Source organism: Aulonocara stuartgranti (genome assembly GCF_965226115.1).
Source record: "Aulonocara stuartgranti genome assembly, chromosome: 1".
NCBI lineage: Eukaryota > Metazoa > Chordata > Actinopteri > Cichliformes > Cichlidae > Aulonocara > Aulonocara stuartgranti.
Genome location: NC_138939.1, coordinates 32,261,918 through 32,278,999, shown reverse-complemented (window position 1 = coordinate 32,278,999; position 17,082 = coordinate 32,261,918). Strand labels below are relative to the sequence as shown.

General features: G+C 41.5%; 1 protein-coding gene across 2 annotated transcripts in view; it reads right to left on the bottom strand.

Annotated features, from left to right (window-relative positions):
• Positions 1-3,249: 3,249 nt before the first annotated feature.
• ttc17 (tetratricopeptide repeat domain 17) overlaps positions 3,250-17,082 on the bottom strand; it is a 30,487-nt gene continuing 16,654 nt past the window's right edge. For both annotated transcript variants that reach the window (XM_082535298.1, XM_082535299.1), the window contains 16 exons: positions 16,530-16,642; positions 15,461-15,613; positions 14,986-15,101; positions 14,662-14,818; positions 14,448-14,519; positions 13,927-14,151; positions 12,311-12,527; positions 7,352-7,480; positions 6,708-7,003; positions 6,442-6,595; positions 6,218-6,338; positions 5,859-6,018; positions 5,373-5,456; positions 4,772-4,891; positions 4,510-4,653; positions 3,250-4,393 (listed from right to left, as the gene is read on the bottom strand). In XM_082535298.1, coding sequence (XP_082391424.1) covers positions 4,262-4,393; positions 4,510-4,653; positions 4,772-4,891; positions 5,373-5,456; positions 5,859-6,018; positions 6,218-6,338; positions 6,442-6,595; positions 6,708-7,003; positions 7,352-7,480; positions 12,311-12,527; positions 13,927-14,151; positions 14,448-14,519; positions 14,662-14,818; positions 14,986-15,101; positions 15,461-15,613; positions 16,530-16,642 — 2,393 coding nt within the window. In that variant the 3' untranslated portion in view covers positions 3,250-4,261. The remainder of the gene's footprint in view (positions 4,394-4,509; positions 4,654-4,771; positions 4,892-5,372; positions 5,457-5,858; positions 6,019-6,217; positions 6,339-6,441; positions 6,596-6,707; positions 7,004-7,351; positions 7,481-12,310; positions 12,528-13,926; positions 14,152-14,447; positions 14,520-14,661; positions 14,819-14,985; positions 15,102-15,460; positions 15,614-16,529; positions 16,643-17,082) is intronic.

Here is a 17,082-nt window from a genome sequence, read left to right as displayed (position 1 = left end):
ACTGAGGTCTAGAAGGAGAAGCACAAAGATGAGTCCATCATCAAGAGGCCATAAGAAGTGTCATGATGCACTCTAAATCCTGGCTGAAACTCTTCAAATAAACCATTCCTCTGTCTGTAAGCAGACTCACAACTGATGTTTGGAGTTTTTTGTGAAATAAAAGGTCAATGGTGTGTACTATGATGTGTGGACTCTATGTGCATAGTGTACCAAAGCAAACATTGCCCATTCACTTTTATGTGAATGTAATGTACGTATTTATTGGTATTTTTATAATCCAGTTGTGTGGTTCTATTATATTTTTTAAAAACAATTTTAAATGTTGAATATATGAAATAAAAATGACCGTATCTACAGACTCTGTTGGAAATCAGTTCACACACTGGACAACAGCTACAGAGAAGACGTTCAAATAAAACAGCATTCTTCCTCACGTGTTGAAATCTCCTTCCTCTCGTTATCACTGTGCCTTTAAAACAGTCATCTCCTTTCATGTCCATGTAGGAAACTCACTATTATTATGTAATATCTTACAGCAACATCCATTCACTGTTACTATATTCAGCAGTAGCGAGCTAAATATAACTACATACCATCAGCTGTGATAACAAATTTCAGCGTGGCATCAAAAAGTTTTGCATGAGAACAAATTAGAATCTTAGAACATTGGCCATTTGTTCCACTGTTTCTCAACCTCAAGTGCCTTTTTACATCTATATAGCAGACAATTTTGGCAGAATATAAACAGAGAGTTGCAAAAATTATTCTGAATGTTAATTTTCAAATTTGCATCAGTAGAAATGCAACACAGTGTTGCACAAAATATATATCTCCGTCCCCACTATTAAAAAAAACAACAGCAGCTGCATGTTATTACACTTACAAGGTCAGTGTCGATACTGTGAAAAGGCCAAATCAATACCTAACATGGATAAGTGAGCTACAGCTGATTTATAATGCATAAACGTATGCATCAAACAAAGTGCATTATTTAAAGGCCATGGTGCATGCAAGTTCATGTTTACCAATCGCAGTAACAAAATTAGCTGCCTCAGCTGCAGCAAACTTGACAAAGGACTCCCAGTGAGTATACTATCACTCTGAAAACACTCAATGGGAACAGAGCATCACACACACCCATTCAATGCAGCGTCTCTGTGGTGTGCCAACTCACATGCCTATTACATAACAGGGCTCCTACTCCCAGGCCTGACGCCCCTGATAAATACACGCACGCTTTGCTGCACATGAACTATTTATATACAGCACCCAAGACAGGGATGGTCAAAAATACCACTCCAGTCAATTATTCATTGAGAAACATTCCAAAACACAGAGGAGAATGAGTTCGTCTGCACAGGCTGGGGGGTGGGTGAGGGGGCTAACAATAAACAACATCCATTAGCAATGCAGCAGCTCATTTGTCCTCAGTGGTGCTGAATCCAAAGGGCAGCAAATGTGCAGCTGCAAATCCCCCCATGTGTTGTGCTTGTATTTATAGGAGTCTGTGCATACACTTCAGCTTCTCTGCAACCATCTTGTTCCTTTCCAGGGTTCTAAAAATAGCAGGCTGCATTGTGTGTGTGTGTGTGTGTTTGTGTGTGTGTGTGCCATTTTTAGATCCTGGAAATGAAATGGAAAAAAAAAAGAACAAGGCGGCAGAAAAAGATACTGTTGTTTATGTGAATGAACACACCGTTCCATATTTGTTCTAAGGCACTCCATGCTGCACTGGCAACATTGTGTACAAGTAAACAATGCTTAACACAGCCAAGTTTCAATTCATGAGGCCTATATGAATTGTTTCACACGTGTAAAGCTTTAGAAATCCAGTTATTTTCTAGCGTTTCTCACAGTGCATCATCTGTTTCTTCTTTCACTGGAGAAGAAGAAAACTGCATCCAGTGTCACATCTGTGCCCAGAGCGTTCTAGCGCCACCATGGGTCAAGCTAGAGCTGCGTTTTTGCACAAAAAACTTTTGAACCACATACATGACATTTGGCTTCTTGGATTAAGACACATTCAAAGTGAACTGTATTGTTTTACAAAAAAGCAGAAAATAATATTCAAACACTTTATTTTGATTAAGGTGAGAGAAAAGTTATTTGCTCTGCAGAAAAATCAGTTTATATATCCTATGCTTGATTCATTGCCGACTTCTCAGAAAAGTCCAGATGAATTTATTTATGGACAGATTTCTGTCCAGACTATTTCCGTTTTCATGACATGTGGTCTAATGAATTTGCTAAGCACCGTACACCAGCAATCCTTGATTGTATTTGCACCAAATGTGGCGTATGGACTCCACTGGGTCAGGCTGAAAATCTGTTGCTTGACCACAGGGGTGCTGTAAGCAGAAGCAGGGTTTTCCTGTCGGTGCATAGAGTACATACAACCACGCTTCTAATGTGACAGCTGTGCTCTGCTGACCTGCTTGGCGTCCTTATCACTGCTGGCAGCTTTAGTCATTTAAGTACTGTTAAAGCCCATATTCACAATCACATCACATAAACAATTGGTGCTTTTCAGTGGGAGCAAACTCAGTTTTGTTTTTGCACTTGTTATACACACACAAAATAATTAAAACACATATATTATTTAAAAAATAACTTATGGTAATATTGATGTGATGTTGTGGCAATCTTAGTTTTGCTATAACACACTCATTGTACAGCTCTGCTGTCCTAATGTGTGAAAATCTGTTATTATCTTCAACTCACACAATGCCAATACAACATCCTTTGAAAGAGGTTCATTCTTCATAGTAGTAGTAAAACAGGTGAATGCTGCATAAAAACCACATTATCTGAACAAGCTGAGGGTGGGTGGGAAGTCTTTGTCAGTCTCTGCTGATAACAGCCTTTGGAATACAAGAGGCATTTAACTTTAACTTATCATTTTTCATGTATTTTCATGTTTTGGTACGATAACCAAGGAACAGGTTTGGGTATTTGAGTAGCAGATCTGGCAATATAGAATAAATGACTGCTAATACAACTTCTTTTTGACTGCAAAATACACTTTTAACTTTGTCTCTCTCTTTGCGAATCCCATTAGGACAATGTTGGGAAATAAAGTTGGTTAAAAAAAAATTCAAACAGCGCCACCACTTGGCAATTTTTTAAGATTACATGAGTGGAAAAAAAAAAAGAATGCTGAGCTTGTCTTTATGATCATAGTTTTCAATCGTGAAATCTCCCCTATGCTTTTATTTTCCAGTGAAACAAAGAAATGACACAGAAACAAAGTGAAATCCACACACTGCCTTTAATACTGTACATTTAATACAGATTCCAGTTTTTTTAATCATTATTTTTTCTTTTTATAGATGGGCAATGAGATATCATTTTTCTGCCAGATGATTTCCATAAGTTAAGAAGCAAATGTAATAGCATAGTTTATTTTCTGTCTTTTGTAGCTTGGCGCAAAAATCTAATCGTTTAGGTCCCATATAAATAGGAATGCTTTAAGAAAAAAAAAAAAAGTGCAAAAGAACTGAATGTCCCCATCCATTTTAAGAAGGAGGGAATATATTAATCGAGTCAACCTCATTTAAACTCGAGTTGAAAAGCACATTCCATACCGTGTCAGCAAAAGCAAATACTGTATCATCCCCAATTACTTTAGATTAAAATGTACCATTTTCAGGCGGTAGTATCTCATTATCCTTCAGCGTAATAGAGCAATATACTTTTTTTTGTTTTTGTTATAGATCCCACTTCCTCATATTAAACAGCAGTAAAATGTCTTCAAGAAAGACAGTTTAAGCTTTTCTTCAATTTAAATAAAATAATGTAAGAGAATTAGGTGGGTTCTGTGGTCATTAGTTTTGTCCAACTTTTATTGCAAATCATGCAAAAATTGATTTGCAAAAATGAGTCTGAGCCTTTTGATTTTGAGACATAACAAAAATCCTGCAAGTAGTGGGCCAAGATTATCTACAGTTTTACTGTATGACAGTTCAAACTTAATTCTTGGTATTGGTTAGACCTTTAAAAAAAAAAAAATTAAATAAAAACAATCCCCACCCCCACAAAAAACAAACAAACCAAAAAACAAAAACAAACAAGGACTCAAGATTCAGCCGATTATAAAGCTCGACACCTCATGTTTGACTTAGTTCATTTTTCCTACACTTTTACTTTGTGCAAGTTTGTTGCAATCTTCTGATGTGTATTCTGTCTGCATGTATGTGTGTGAGTGTTTATCTGATGTGTGCATGGCCAGTGGGTACTACTGGGATTAAACTGGCTGAGTGGTTTAGGGCTGACGACGTTCCCTCTTGGTGAGCAGGTAACACTGAATGGTTCTCAGTCGATCTTTGGCAGGAGCGAACTCTGGCTGCAGCTTCAAAGTAGACTCGTACCAGCGCATGGCTTTCTCAAACTCCTCCTGGTGACGAGGAAAACAAAGACACTTGATGTGGTATGATGCACCTATGATGCTGGTGAGCAGCTCTCAGTAAATATTGATGGATTATTAGAAAAAAGTGTGACTGTGGCTGTTACCATTGCTATATAGACATTGGCAAGGGTAAAGTGGTTCACGACGAAGTGCGGAGCAATTTCTACTGCCATGCGAGCCACTGTAAGCGCGTCCTCCCATAGCCGGGCGTTCTGGAAGATGTTGGCCAGGCTGATAAGTGGCACATCCTGGTTTAAAAGTCACGAGAGGGAGAAAAAAACAAAAAAAACAAAACAACATATAAAGAGATTTATTTTTCATTTTCACAAGAAAACCACTGTTGGGAACAACTTTTGCCTAACTTGCCTTCATATGATGGGGAGCGTAGTTGAGTGCTTGTCGTAGACAGTCGATGGCTCTCTTGCCTTGACCTTTCACTCTCCAGTATAGTGCAGCCATGCTGGATAAAACCCAGGAAGTCTGATTCTGCCGTTTTAGGGATTAGAGAAGAGAAAAACTCAATGAACCGTGTTAGTCGCACTGGAGTTGCATGGTACAGCTATCAAAAGAAGTACAATAATATTCAGAGAAAAACTTTGGAGAGTTTAATCATAAAGCCCGACTGGACAAACAAACCACCAGAAGTGAATAAACCACAGTACCGACTTTCACAGTGGGGTGTTTATATTTGCTAGATTCAGTTTTGACTTAAAGCGAAGGATATTCTGAATAACATGCTGTAGCGCCAAGGAGACGACCAGTGATCAGATGTTTATACAGCTGAATATATTTTTAGACATCTTTCCTTTATTAAAATACTAGTCTAATGGTAATCACAGTAAAACAGTATTCTCCTGATATATGAACATGACTTGCTGTACATTCAAGTCATAACAGGTGGAAAAATCTATTATTCTAAAGCAAAAACTTCTTTTTAAATTGCCTTGGACCATCAGAGAGCCCTTACCTTCTCCAGGACTTTAGCAATGCGGGTGCCCACCTGCTCAAAGGACTGTGGGGAAAACTTATCTTTGCCGAGGTTCTGCAGGACCTTTGGGTTTGGAAAAGAAGAGACATAAATCACACTATGAGCTACTGTAAGAAAGATGGGTTTAAAAAAATCCTGTCAATCAAGTTAATCACAACAAAATTGTGTTTTTATTTCTTAAGAAGGTTCTGAGATTGTTTTTAAATGTTGTGTGTTTTCCCCCACTTAAGGGTAATTTGAAACTTTTAAGTTTAAAAAGAGTGATATACAAGCTTGTCAACAATTTGGATGAGAAGACTAGAATGTAGTGACATTAGTTTTGATGTGATTAAGTTCATCTTATTTGCTCTTAGAAAAATCCTTCTGTAAAGGAAACCTTAACATGGAACTTTTTTCCAGTCTTGTGCTGTTTGCATTTATTTTATATGTTGCCTCTTGTTATCTCCGGCTTCTGCCTCAGCATACCTCACGCAGTTGGCTCTCCCCAGTGTAATGGATGGCGGCACGATTGGCTACCCCTGCCAGGTGGTCGAGGGTGTGCATACTAGCAGCTAGGTTGGCGTTGCATAAAGGTTCAACAGCTGGCTCCTGGAGTGGAGTGGCAAAGTCTATGTGCTCTGTGATGCTGATGGGAGGGAGTGGAGAGAAAATAAAAAGAAATTATCCAGCTGTCTATTTCTTATAAATACATTTCTAAGTTCTGTTAAAAATGAAATTGCCACCTGCTTTCACAGTGATATGGTAATAAAACAAATCCTCTTTGAATCTGTTTAGAACTTCATAAATACAGGATAAAAACATATTCAGGACAGTGAGAGCCTTACTCAATGTTCTTGGCAGAAACAGCCAACCAAGTGCTAGCTACAGTGGTGAGGTCCACCCTCCGTATCCGCTGGCACTCCTCTGGCCCTGGCCAGCCAAGACTTGTGTAGTCTCTCCAACGGCCTGTCCAAAGAATAAAGAAAAAGAAAAATACAGTGACACCTCTCTGAGAGGCTTTTTCTCTGTGCGTGATGTTGTCAGTTAATACTAAAGGTTTATGTGTTACCTGAAGGACCGGGCGATGGGATAGTTGGACCGCTGATCTCCAAAACAGAGTGACCCCCAGGCAGTGAGTCCCCATTCTGGCTGTCATCAGAGGTGGAAACACTTTCTGACCCATCCACTTTAGCCTTTCTGACCCGCTTTACTTGGAAAGTGATCTGAAGTAGTAGTAATACTCAATTAAGGTACTCACAAATATCTGACAGATGTTGGCAAGGATTACTCAAACTCAGTTCTGCCATTTAAAAACCAGTGAACTTCCACACTTACCCACTCTGCTCCCTCGTCATCCTCACAGTTTCCAAAACAGGGCCCACTACCAGGACGAGCACCCATGACGCGGTCGTTCTTTAGCACCCGGATACCTCGCAGGTCACCTCGCTTCCCACCGACATCCAGTGCACCCTCAAAGGCTCCCATCAGATCCTCCTTCAGCTGCCAGTCCTCCTCCTCCTTTTCTCCATCATCTCCAAAAGAAGCGCTCATTTTTGCCGCTGCCGATGCAGAAGGAGAAGCCTGCTGCTGTCCGGCTGCCTCATCTGAGCCGTTACTGTCCACGATGACCTCTGCATGGTGCGGAGAAAGGAATGAATAGGATTACGAAACATTAGCTCAACAGGAAAGAAAGAGCATGTAAACCCCAAAACAAACAAACAAGAAAAAACGATAGGACACCCCAAAGTAGACCATGGGAACCTGAAAGCCAGTAAAATGTAGTAAAGTATTCCACTGCTGTTAAATCTCGCTTGTCTGTGACACTTACACTACACATTTTTGCCACATGCCAAACTGCATAAGACGGAATCTCAAGTTCTGAATTATTTAGACCAAATACATCCTTGCTGAAGTGCCACAGACATAATATCTTGACTGCTTCATTGTGCCAGTGAAGACGCCACATATCAAATTCTTACTCTCAAAGAGCAGAGTGTCTTCCATGGCTGAAATGGCCGGTGCGTCCTGCTTCTCTTCACTGCCCTCCCAGTCTTCCAGTTGCAGGCCGAGGTCCTCCTCAGCCATGCAGGCAGTGCCCTCCGGATCAACTATAAATTACCACAAAAAGCATGCAATTAAAATGAAACTACAAAATGTTTGACAAAAATGGACACAAATGCACAAAAACAAAAAAAGACTAATTAAACAATGATGAATGGATTATTATGTAAGGGTTTTGCATATTTGCAACTATTTTTTTATCAATTTAGACATTATACTTTAGTAATTTTAGCTAATACAACTTTTTAAAAAGTATTTTCCCCCACTTGAGTGGAGAACTATGAAATAATTTTGGTTATTTTTTGCTATTCTTTTAACATTTATCCAGAATATCATGTGATAATTGTTCAACCTTAGCTCACAGCCTTACAGATTTTACACTGCAGCTCACTGGAAACAATTTCCTCTTGTACTTACTTCAAACGGTGAAAACACAGCTACTGTGTTTGTTTTTGGGTTTAAAAAAATAAAAATAAAAAATAAAAATCAGTCAGTTCAAAATCTACGTATCGACTCCATGTACTGTCTCACTGTCCCCTGAAGAAGCCTACATGTTTCCCCCCACGTTATATGGTTCTCTTTCTTGTACTAGTAGGTCTTTGGCAGCCGTTCGGTAACTACTGTAAACTGACTGATATAATGTTTGGCTATGACTTTTACCTCAAATCTTTCACATAATTCAAATGTTATTTTTTCATTGGGTGCTTAAGTGCATACATGTACACATTGTGCTGGCCTTGCATGGACAACAGCCAGAACAGGGAGCCAGAAGAACCGATGGATCTTATCTATCAGGGACACCAGTTTGAGACCTCAGCTGTTTCTGCACCACTATTTTCTAGCTCACTGTAGTTCTTCCCCTGACAAGATCTAAAACACAAGGACAGCAGTCATCACCAAACTTTTACTATAAGTCTATTTTTTTTAGTACATTTGATTTTTATTGAAAAATCTAAATGGTAGATATGAACAGAGACTTTGCCTCCTCCTGTGTCTTATGTTTTATGGAGTCGTGGCTCAGTGAGGACATCCCGGACTGCGCGCTCAAGCTGGAGGGCTTTCATCTGCTGCGCGCGGACCGGCAGGCCGCTCTCTCCGGTAAAACCAAAGGTGGAGGTGTCTGCTTCTACATCAATAGTGGCTGGTGCACAGATGTAACAGTGATTGCTCAGCACTGCTCTCCCTCTCTGGAATATCTTTTTATTCACTGCAAACCGTTTTATTCTCCGCGGGAGTTTGCTTCATTCATCCTGGCCGCTGTTTACATCCCGCCAGACGCGGATGCGCTAGCAGCTCAGTGCGCACTCGCAGAGCAGATTCTCCACACGGAGCGGACATACCCGGACTCTCTCATCATTGCTCTTGGGGACTTTAACAAAGCCAATCTGAGCCATGAGCTTCCGAAATACAAGCAGTATATTAAATGCCCGACCAGAGAGGAGAGGACACTGGACCACTGCTACAGCACGATCAGCGGGGCCTATCGCGCGGTGCCGCGCGCTTCACTCGGACTTTCTGATCACGTCATGATCCACCTAATCCCCGCGTACAGACAGAGGCTGAAGCTCTCCAAACCTGTCGTGAGGACCAAAAAACTGTGGAGCAACGAGGCTGTGGAGGAGCTTCGCACGTGTTTGGAGACCACAGACTGGGACACAATGAAGGCTGCTTCTAACAGCTTGGACGAGTTTACGGACACTGTCACCTCCTATATCCACTTCTGTGAGGACAGCATTGTGCCATCACGCACCAGGGTGAGTTATAACAATGACAAACCCTGGTTTACCCCTAAACTCAAAAAGCTGTGGCTGGAAAAGAGTAAGGCGCTCAGAAGCGGAGACAGGGACTGCTACAGAGAGGCCAAGTACAGGTTCACTAAGGAAGTGGACATTGCCAAACATCAGCACTCTGAGAAGATGCAGCAGCAGATCTCAGAGAATGACTCGGCCTCTGTGTGGAAAGGTTTTAGGAATATTACAAACTACAAGCCTAAAACCCCCCACTCCACTGACGACTTGCTCTTGGCCAACACCCTTAACGACTTCTACTGTCGTTTTGACGAGCCATCAGGCAGCCTTCACACCTCCAACGACCCCAACAATAGAGGCACTTTGGACACTCAATCCCCCACCTCTCCCCCCTCCATAGAGCCATCACCACCTTCAAACTGTTCACCTGCAACACCCGCCCCCTCACCCCACACAAAAGAGGATTTCACACCACCTCCTCCCACCACAACTCTTCATATTCATGAGCAGATGTGAGGAAGCAGTTTAGGAGTCTGAATGCTCGGAAAGCTCCCGGCCCAGACGGTGTGTCCCCTGCCACCCTCAGACACTGTGCAAACGAGCTGGCCCCAGTGTTTTCTGGCATCTTCAACTCCTCACTGCAGGCATGTCATGTGCCTGCCTGCTTCAAGTCCTCTACCATAATCCCTGTCCCCAAGAAACCTAGGATCACTGGACTAAATGACTACAGACCCGTGGCTCTGACATCTGTGGTCATGAAGTCATTTGAGCGCCTAGTTCTCTCCCATCTCAAGACCCTCACGGCCCCCCTCCTGGACCCCCTGCAGTTTGCATATAGAGCCAACAGGTCTGTAGACGACGCCATCAACATGGCCCTACACTTCATCCTGCAGCATCTGGACTCCCCAGGAACCTACGCCAGGATCCTGTTTGTGGACTTCAGCTCTGCCTTCAACACCATCCTTCCAGACCATCTCCGAGGCAAGCTTTCCCAGATGAATGTGCCTGATCCCATCTGCCGGTGGATCACTGACTTCCTGACGGACAGGAAGCAGCACGTGAGGCTGGGTAAGAATGTCTCGGACTCCCGGACCATCAGCACCGGCTCCCCTCAGGGCTGTGTTCTTTCTCCTCTGCTCTTCTCCCTGTACACCAACTGCTGCACCTCCACCCACCAGTCTGTCAAGCTAATCAAGTTCGCAGATGACACCACCGTCATTGGGCTCATCTCTGACGGGGATGAGTCTGCCTACAGGAGGGAGGTTGAACGTCTGGTGTCCTGGTGCAGCCACAACAACCTGGTGCTGAATGCCCAGAAGACAGTGGAGATTATTGTGGACTTCAGGAAGCACACAGCCCCACTCCCCCCCATCATCCTGACTGACACCCCCATCACCTCTGTGGACTCATTCCGCTTCCTGGGTACCACCATCACCCAGGACCTGAAGTGGGAGCCCACCACCACCTCCGTCATCAAGAAAGCCCAGCAGAGGATGTACTTCCTGAGGCAGCTGAAGAAATTCAACCTGCCAACACGGACGATGATGCAATTCTACACTGCAATCATCGAGTCCATCCTCACCTCCTCCATCACCGTGTGGTACGCTGGAGCCACTATCAGGGACAAACAGAGACTGCAGCGTGTTGTGCGCTCTGCTGAGAAGGTGATTGGCTGCAGACTCCCATCTCTGCAGGACCTGTACACCTCCAGGACACTGCGGCGTGCAGCCCGGATCTCAGCTGACCCTTCTCACCCTGGACACAGTCTGTTTGACCTGCTCCCCTCAGGCAGGAGGCTCCGGTCCATTCGCACCAGAACCTCTCGCCACAAGAACAGTTTCTTCCCCTCTGCTGTTGGACACATGAACAATAACCATATGACTGTTCCCACCACTAACACATGACCCTACGCTGTGTCACTGCATCATTTCATGTCTGGCACTGATCACCACCTGCACTCATGTATATATCTTTCTACGTAGCACTCATAATTCTTATTCTCATGTATATATCATGCACATATCTTTCTTTCTACATAGCACTTTAATTCTTATTGTTTGCACTGAAGCACCGCAGCAATTTCCTAATGTTGTAAACCTCAACATCTGGCAATAAACCCATTCTGATTCTGATTCTGATTCTGATGTGCTTTGTAAGGGCTCAAGCAACCTCAGACATTTGGTGTGCGCTTTATGGACGCAACCTTCAACTTTAGAGCGCAAAATATAGTCCCTTCTAAATTTGGCATCAGCTATTTTCTGCAGCTTAAATTATTGAGTGGAAAAATTTCTTCACTTCAAAGCACTGTTCTCTCCACTCCCACTGATATGAATACAGGAAAGAAACCCAACATACAAGCAGTTTTTCACAGCAACTCTTGCAGCTTCAGGCAGAGCAACACGAGGTGGTTTGTGAGTGTAAGGCCCAAAGCAGATGAGTCCGAGGCTAAATTTCACTTCAGCTCATAGAGATAGAAAAATAAATATTTGTAAAGCTCTAATAAATGCATTTAGACTCACCAACTCTTAATAAATGCTATTACATTTGCTGATTAATTCAAACATTCCCACATTAAACATTACTGGGAATGTTTAATCCTGTATTCAACCGAATAAAACTAAAACCCTTAAATTAGATGTGACAGATTCTGCTCAAGTGGCTGTTACAGCATTTCAGCGTGCTGTGAACCAACACAGGAAAAAAACAAAAAAAACAAAACAAAAACACAGCCAGTGGGCAGAGAATGAGTTTCTCTGGTCGCCCAATAAAGCTCTGCTTTTAAAAGAGATTACCCAACAGTTCTTCATTTTATAAAACTTCAGATATTTCAGGGTTTCAGCAACTTAAGAACATTATCATTTTGCAACTATTAGTTTCGAATAAATATTTATCTTGTTTTTAGTATGCAAAGATTTCTTTAAAATACTCCCACTTGAATTTTGTCATGCAAAACTTTCAACTAGGTCACTGCTGATCATCTGAATCTGTACTGTAATCCATCATTTTAGACACACTCCGTAACTAAATAGCAAAACAGAAAATTATACTAAAAAACAAACAAAAAAAAAAACGACCCACAAATAAACAACAAAAACAAGGTATTTTTTCCCCACCCCCCAAGTTACTCACTTGAGCAGGACTGTCGGTTTGATAGATTGTAAAGGGAGGGGTAGAACTGAAGACAACGCAGCAGAGGTAGACTGTTGCGGCACTGCTCACAGCCAGAAAAGGACGTGAAGGAAGAGGAGGAAAGGGCCGTGACCAGGATGTGGCGGAACAGGGCCAGGGCACCTGTCACATTGCCCTGGGCCAAGTGTACGCTCACCAGGCTGAGCAGGGTATGAGGCTGAGGGAGGAAAAAAAACAAAAACAAGACAAGACGGGTGAAATTAGATGGTGGATGATGTGCATGATAATGAACATTGTTCCTGTCATCTGTGGAGGATCTGCTTTTCTTATTTTTATTTTTTAAATCATGCATGTAAAACAGCACTTCTGCAGTTTCCAGCTTACATATAACACAATTGACCTGCGGTTCCTGAATTATTATAACATGAGAATTCTCTACACGCATAAACCAGCTTTTACCCGCAAAGCTTGATTTAGAATGATATTGGAAATTTTCCCTATCAAATTTAGTCTGTGGTTTCTCTATGGCATTTTCTTGATTGGGTGTGTCAAAACATAACGCCCAAGGGCCAAAATCAGCTCTGCCAAAGACAAAGACTCCATTCTGGCCCACTGGCAGTTTTGGAAAATACGAATAAGGGCACAAAATATCTGACTTTTAACTGTATTTTCACATTTTTACAGCTTTTCCTTCTAATAAACACCTCCACTGTAACCATTCATACTACACTAAAACAACTAATAGATAAACCATTAAATTACACAAAATTTGTTTTTTCACCATGTGCTAAAAATGCAAGATTTTTGTATTCTTTACTATAAAACCCATCAATTAACAAAAAACTTCAGTTTTTAATTAAATAAGTCTGCGCAATGACCTAACTGAGCTTCTTCTGTTTTTTCATACTGATTTCTTGCAATTTAAGAAATTTAAAGCAGCATTTATTTATCATATATAAAACTCGAGATATATTTTTGAAACTGCATTTTCTTCTTATATATTAAAATATTTTAAGGATTAAATGTGTGATTAAACTTCTTTAGACTATCAGAAAGGAGAGTTTTGCTGGTCCGGCCCACTTAACATCAAAGCGTGCTATATGTGGCCCAGAATGTAAAATGAGTCTAACATCTAGATGCTGCGCATTTTTAGGCAAACACTCAGGTTTTAAATTTTCCTAGGTTCCTCTGCCATGTTGAAATGTGTTGTCCAGTGGTTGGGACATTTGTTCCTGGAACCACCTTGATGAGTGCTCAGACATGGCACAATGACACTACTGATCCCAGTAATTGAAAAGTGGTGCTCTGTGAAGCCATCAAAAATGCAGTTCATCAGAAGTTTGTTGGCTAAGTCGCATTCAGCACAGGCAATAAAAAACAAAAAAACAAAACCAAAAAAACCACTACTGCTGATTTGGGATTTTCAGTCCAGTACAACGCAGCGTGCTGCAAAGACGATAACAGGCGTGTTTTTGTTTCCTTTGACGCAAGGCGATGTGATGAATACTGTTTGTGTTAGCAAATACGTTTCTCCAACACGAAACAAAATATAAAGCACACCTAAACAAACTACTTGTACAGCATACTGAAATAGCATAACCCAGCAGGTTATTTACCTCTGACGCATTAAGTGCCAATGCATACTCCAGCAGTGTTTGTGCGTGGGTGCTTAGGCCGTGGTGTAGCAGCAGGTTTGCAGCATTGGCGAGAGGGAGGTGGCGATGGGAAGGCGAAGTTGAGCTCAAGGCTTGGCGCAGGCACTGCAGGGCACGGCTACCATTGCCTTTGGCTCGCCAAAATAGAGCTGCCTCATTGTGGACCTGCCAGTGGGGTATAGTGGCCTATACATACAAAACAACTTAGGTTAGCTTAAGGTGGCCTCAAACAATTTGAGCTGGGAGCTATTTGGAGTGACTAGAGTTATTCATAATCAGACTTCAGATATAATGGAAACGTCTTGTGAACTCAACTTAAGTTGGACTGCAGGAACACTGAGTCAGAAAAGGGTTCATCTAAACTATATTTAAAGAAAAATAAACATACTCTGTAGCACTCTATACAGATTTAGGCTTATACACCAGATGGTAAGATACATAGCAACGATCAGAACCTGTGTGGGTGTGAGGAGCTCCCTTACTTGTTTCATGGCTTGAGCAATTCTATGGCCAATTTGGTCCAGCATCAATCCTCCACTACGTAACTGCAGTATCTATATACACAGACAGAAATATGTGTATATGGATAGTCTTTGCCACAAAAAAAAAAAGAATACAAACACACACACAAGGGGACTGTAGTGGTTGTTTTCATATGCAAATGTCCCACACGTGTACAAATAGACAGACAGATACCTCAGAGGCAAAAGGATCTGGCAGCTCCTTTTCTTCCAGGGGCCACTCTAGTGAGGCAGGCAGAAGGGCTGGGTATGGTTGGGGGACAGGACCACAGTCTGGCAGACCTACTGTCCCAGAAAGACTGCTGGTCCCATAAAGAAGAGTTGCCACTGGGCTGAATAAACATAAGCAGACATATTTCACTCATTATTCTTTTTTTTGCAAAGCTCTTTGAACACATGTGTTTCTTTTGCATTCCTGTAGATCCGTCTGAGAAATGTGAAACTAATACATCTATGCTGCTACCACTAGAAATGTGTCCATCCAGGAATCTGTACTGACCTGATGCCCTGTGATTCAGGTGAAAGGTAGTAGGTTGGCAGCAGGTGAGCTGGGGGGACACTTGGATACTCATGGGCACAGTCAGACCTCTGAGGCCACAACATCCTCTGCAAGTCCTACATCACAAACACACTTCCTGTAACTCTAATTATTCAAAACATGATCACGCTCTAGTTATCCAGTTTATCCAGGCTATATGTGACTATTTTACAAGTCTAACATTTTCTCTTCAGTATTTAAATTTGTCTGCCAAATGTAAACCACCAGTTCCCACACAGTGCTGTAAGTACTATGGTGAGTTTAAGTTCATTTCGAGCAATTTGTTTAAAGTTTGTTTAAGCACTGCAAGAGTTTTATTTAGTTTTATTTATTTATTTTGTTTTTATTTACAGTCACAGATTTCACCTGTGAAAAACAAGAAAATTAAAAGAAAACAAAAAACAAAAACAAAAAACATGTAATTGGTTTAGCCTGCCTTTGTGTAATCCTGATGGCTGCCCCAGAGGGCGGCAGCGGGATCCTGGCCCCCAGACACGGTGGGGTGGAGCTGGAGGCTGGCTTCCGTCTGGTTTGAGTTGCGCTCTGACACAAGTGCCACACTGGATGCCACTGACACCTCTTCTCCAAACTACGAACAAAGACAGAAACACAAAGCAAAACAAGGTTCTTCATAAATAATGACTCAATAAATAAATGTTTGTTTTATTCTTGTAGAAAGAACACAGCAGTGTCGTTGCATTTAAATTGTTTGTCTATAAAAACACAAACAAAAACCCTGGGCTAAGAAACACTGTCCTTCTGTTTGAACACACATGCTCATTCGTGGATTGTTCATTGGTTTTGATATGCTCTACACTGTAGAAAAATACTGATGACATTCAAACTGTGACATATTTTATGTAGTAAGTGAAAAAATGTTTTAAATGCAAATTATGTTTTGAGTTTTACATGCATTTGCCAGTGTTAGAGTGTTCACATCTACCTGTACGCAAGAGCTCTCTACAGAGTGACTGAAGTAAATTTATCATCGGGGGATGTAGTCGTGTGCAGCTATTACAGTGTGCCGTTAATTTCTGAGACTGAGAACATCTCCTGTACAGCAGAGGTAATTCTTAGTCTTTCCTTTCAGGGGAAATGAGAACCTGAGAGCCAGTTTCATTACTGTTTGATGGTTTTTGTGCCTTAACTTGAAAGAAAAGAAAAACTTTAAAAAAAGGCAGACTGACTGATCCACCAGTTCTTAACATATTAACAGACCATCTTCTCTCTTTGTCACATCTAACAGTCACTTTGGCAAGGACACCAACTACAACTGAATAGAACAATTTTTGTACACTAGAACTGATTTTTCATAGCAAAAAAGCGATATCCCTAAAGTCATTCAGAAAAGAAGAGATTATGCCATTGCTTTTAGACTAGAATAACCTCTCGTGATGAACTTGTTAAACATACTTTCAATAGTGTGCGCATCTGCCAAGAAGGCGGTCAGCGTTTATCATTTTGATGTCTACATTTTCTTATAAACAGTTTTTCCAAAGACTCACTTGGACATACTGAACATGTTCAAACAGATCACCCCGGTGGTAGCGGACAGGCAGGTCAAACGGGCAGTAGAGGCTGTGCTGCTGCTGACCCAGCCGACACATCTGATGGTTCCCTGAAACACACATGATGGAAAAGTCTCAGATGCTATTCTAAACACTCGGAGACTATAAAAGAGGGACTGAGCCACTGGGAAGTGAGTTAGCGTAGTCCCATCTTAGAACCTAAAGCTAAGCATTTTAGTGTGTTGAAGCCAACAATGTCAATAACTGACTCGTAACTAGCAATTTAGAAAATGAACTTATCAGAAAACTATTTATTTGAAGTCACTGTTCAGAGGAGCCTAAGGACTGTTTTAGGGCTGGATGACTATGACCAAAATGCTGTTAAAAATTGAGATCACAATTATTTGTCATGATTATTCATTGATTTTAGAGACAGAAATCTTTTTTGCTGTCAGGTAAACAAAATCCTATTTTCATATTCGTATTGTGTGACACTCTTGCTAATGTACAGACTAAAATAAAACCGGTCTTTCTAATTTGCCAGAATTAA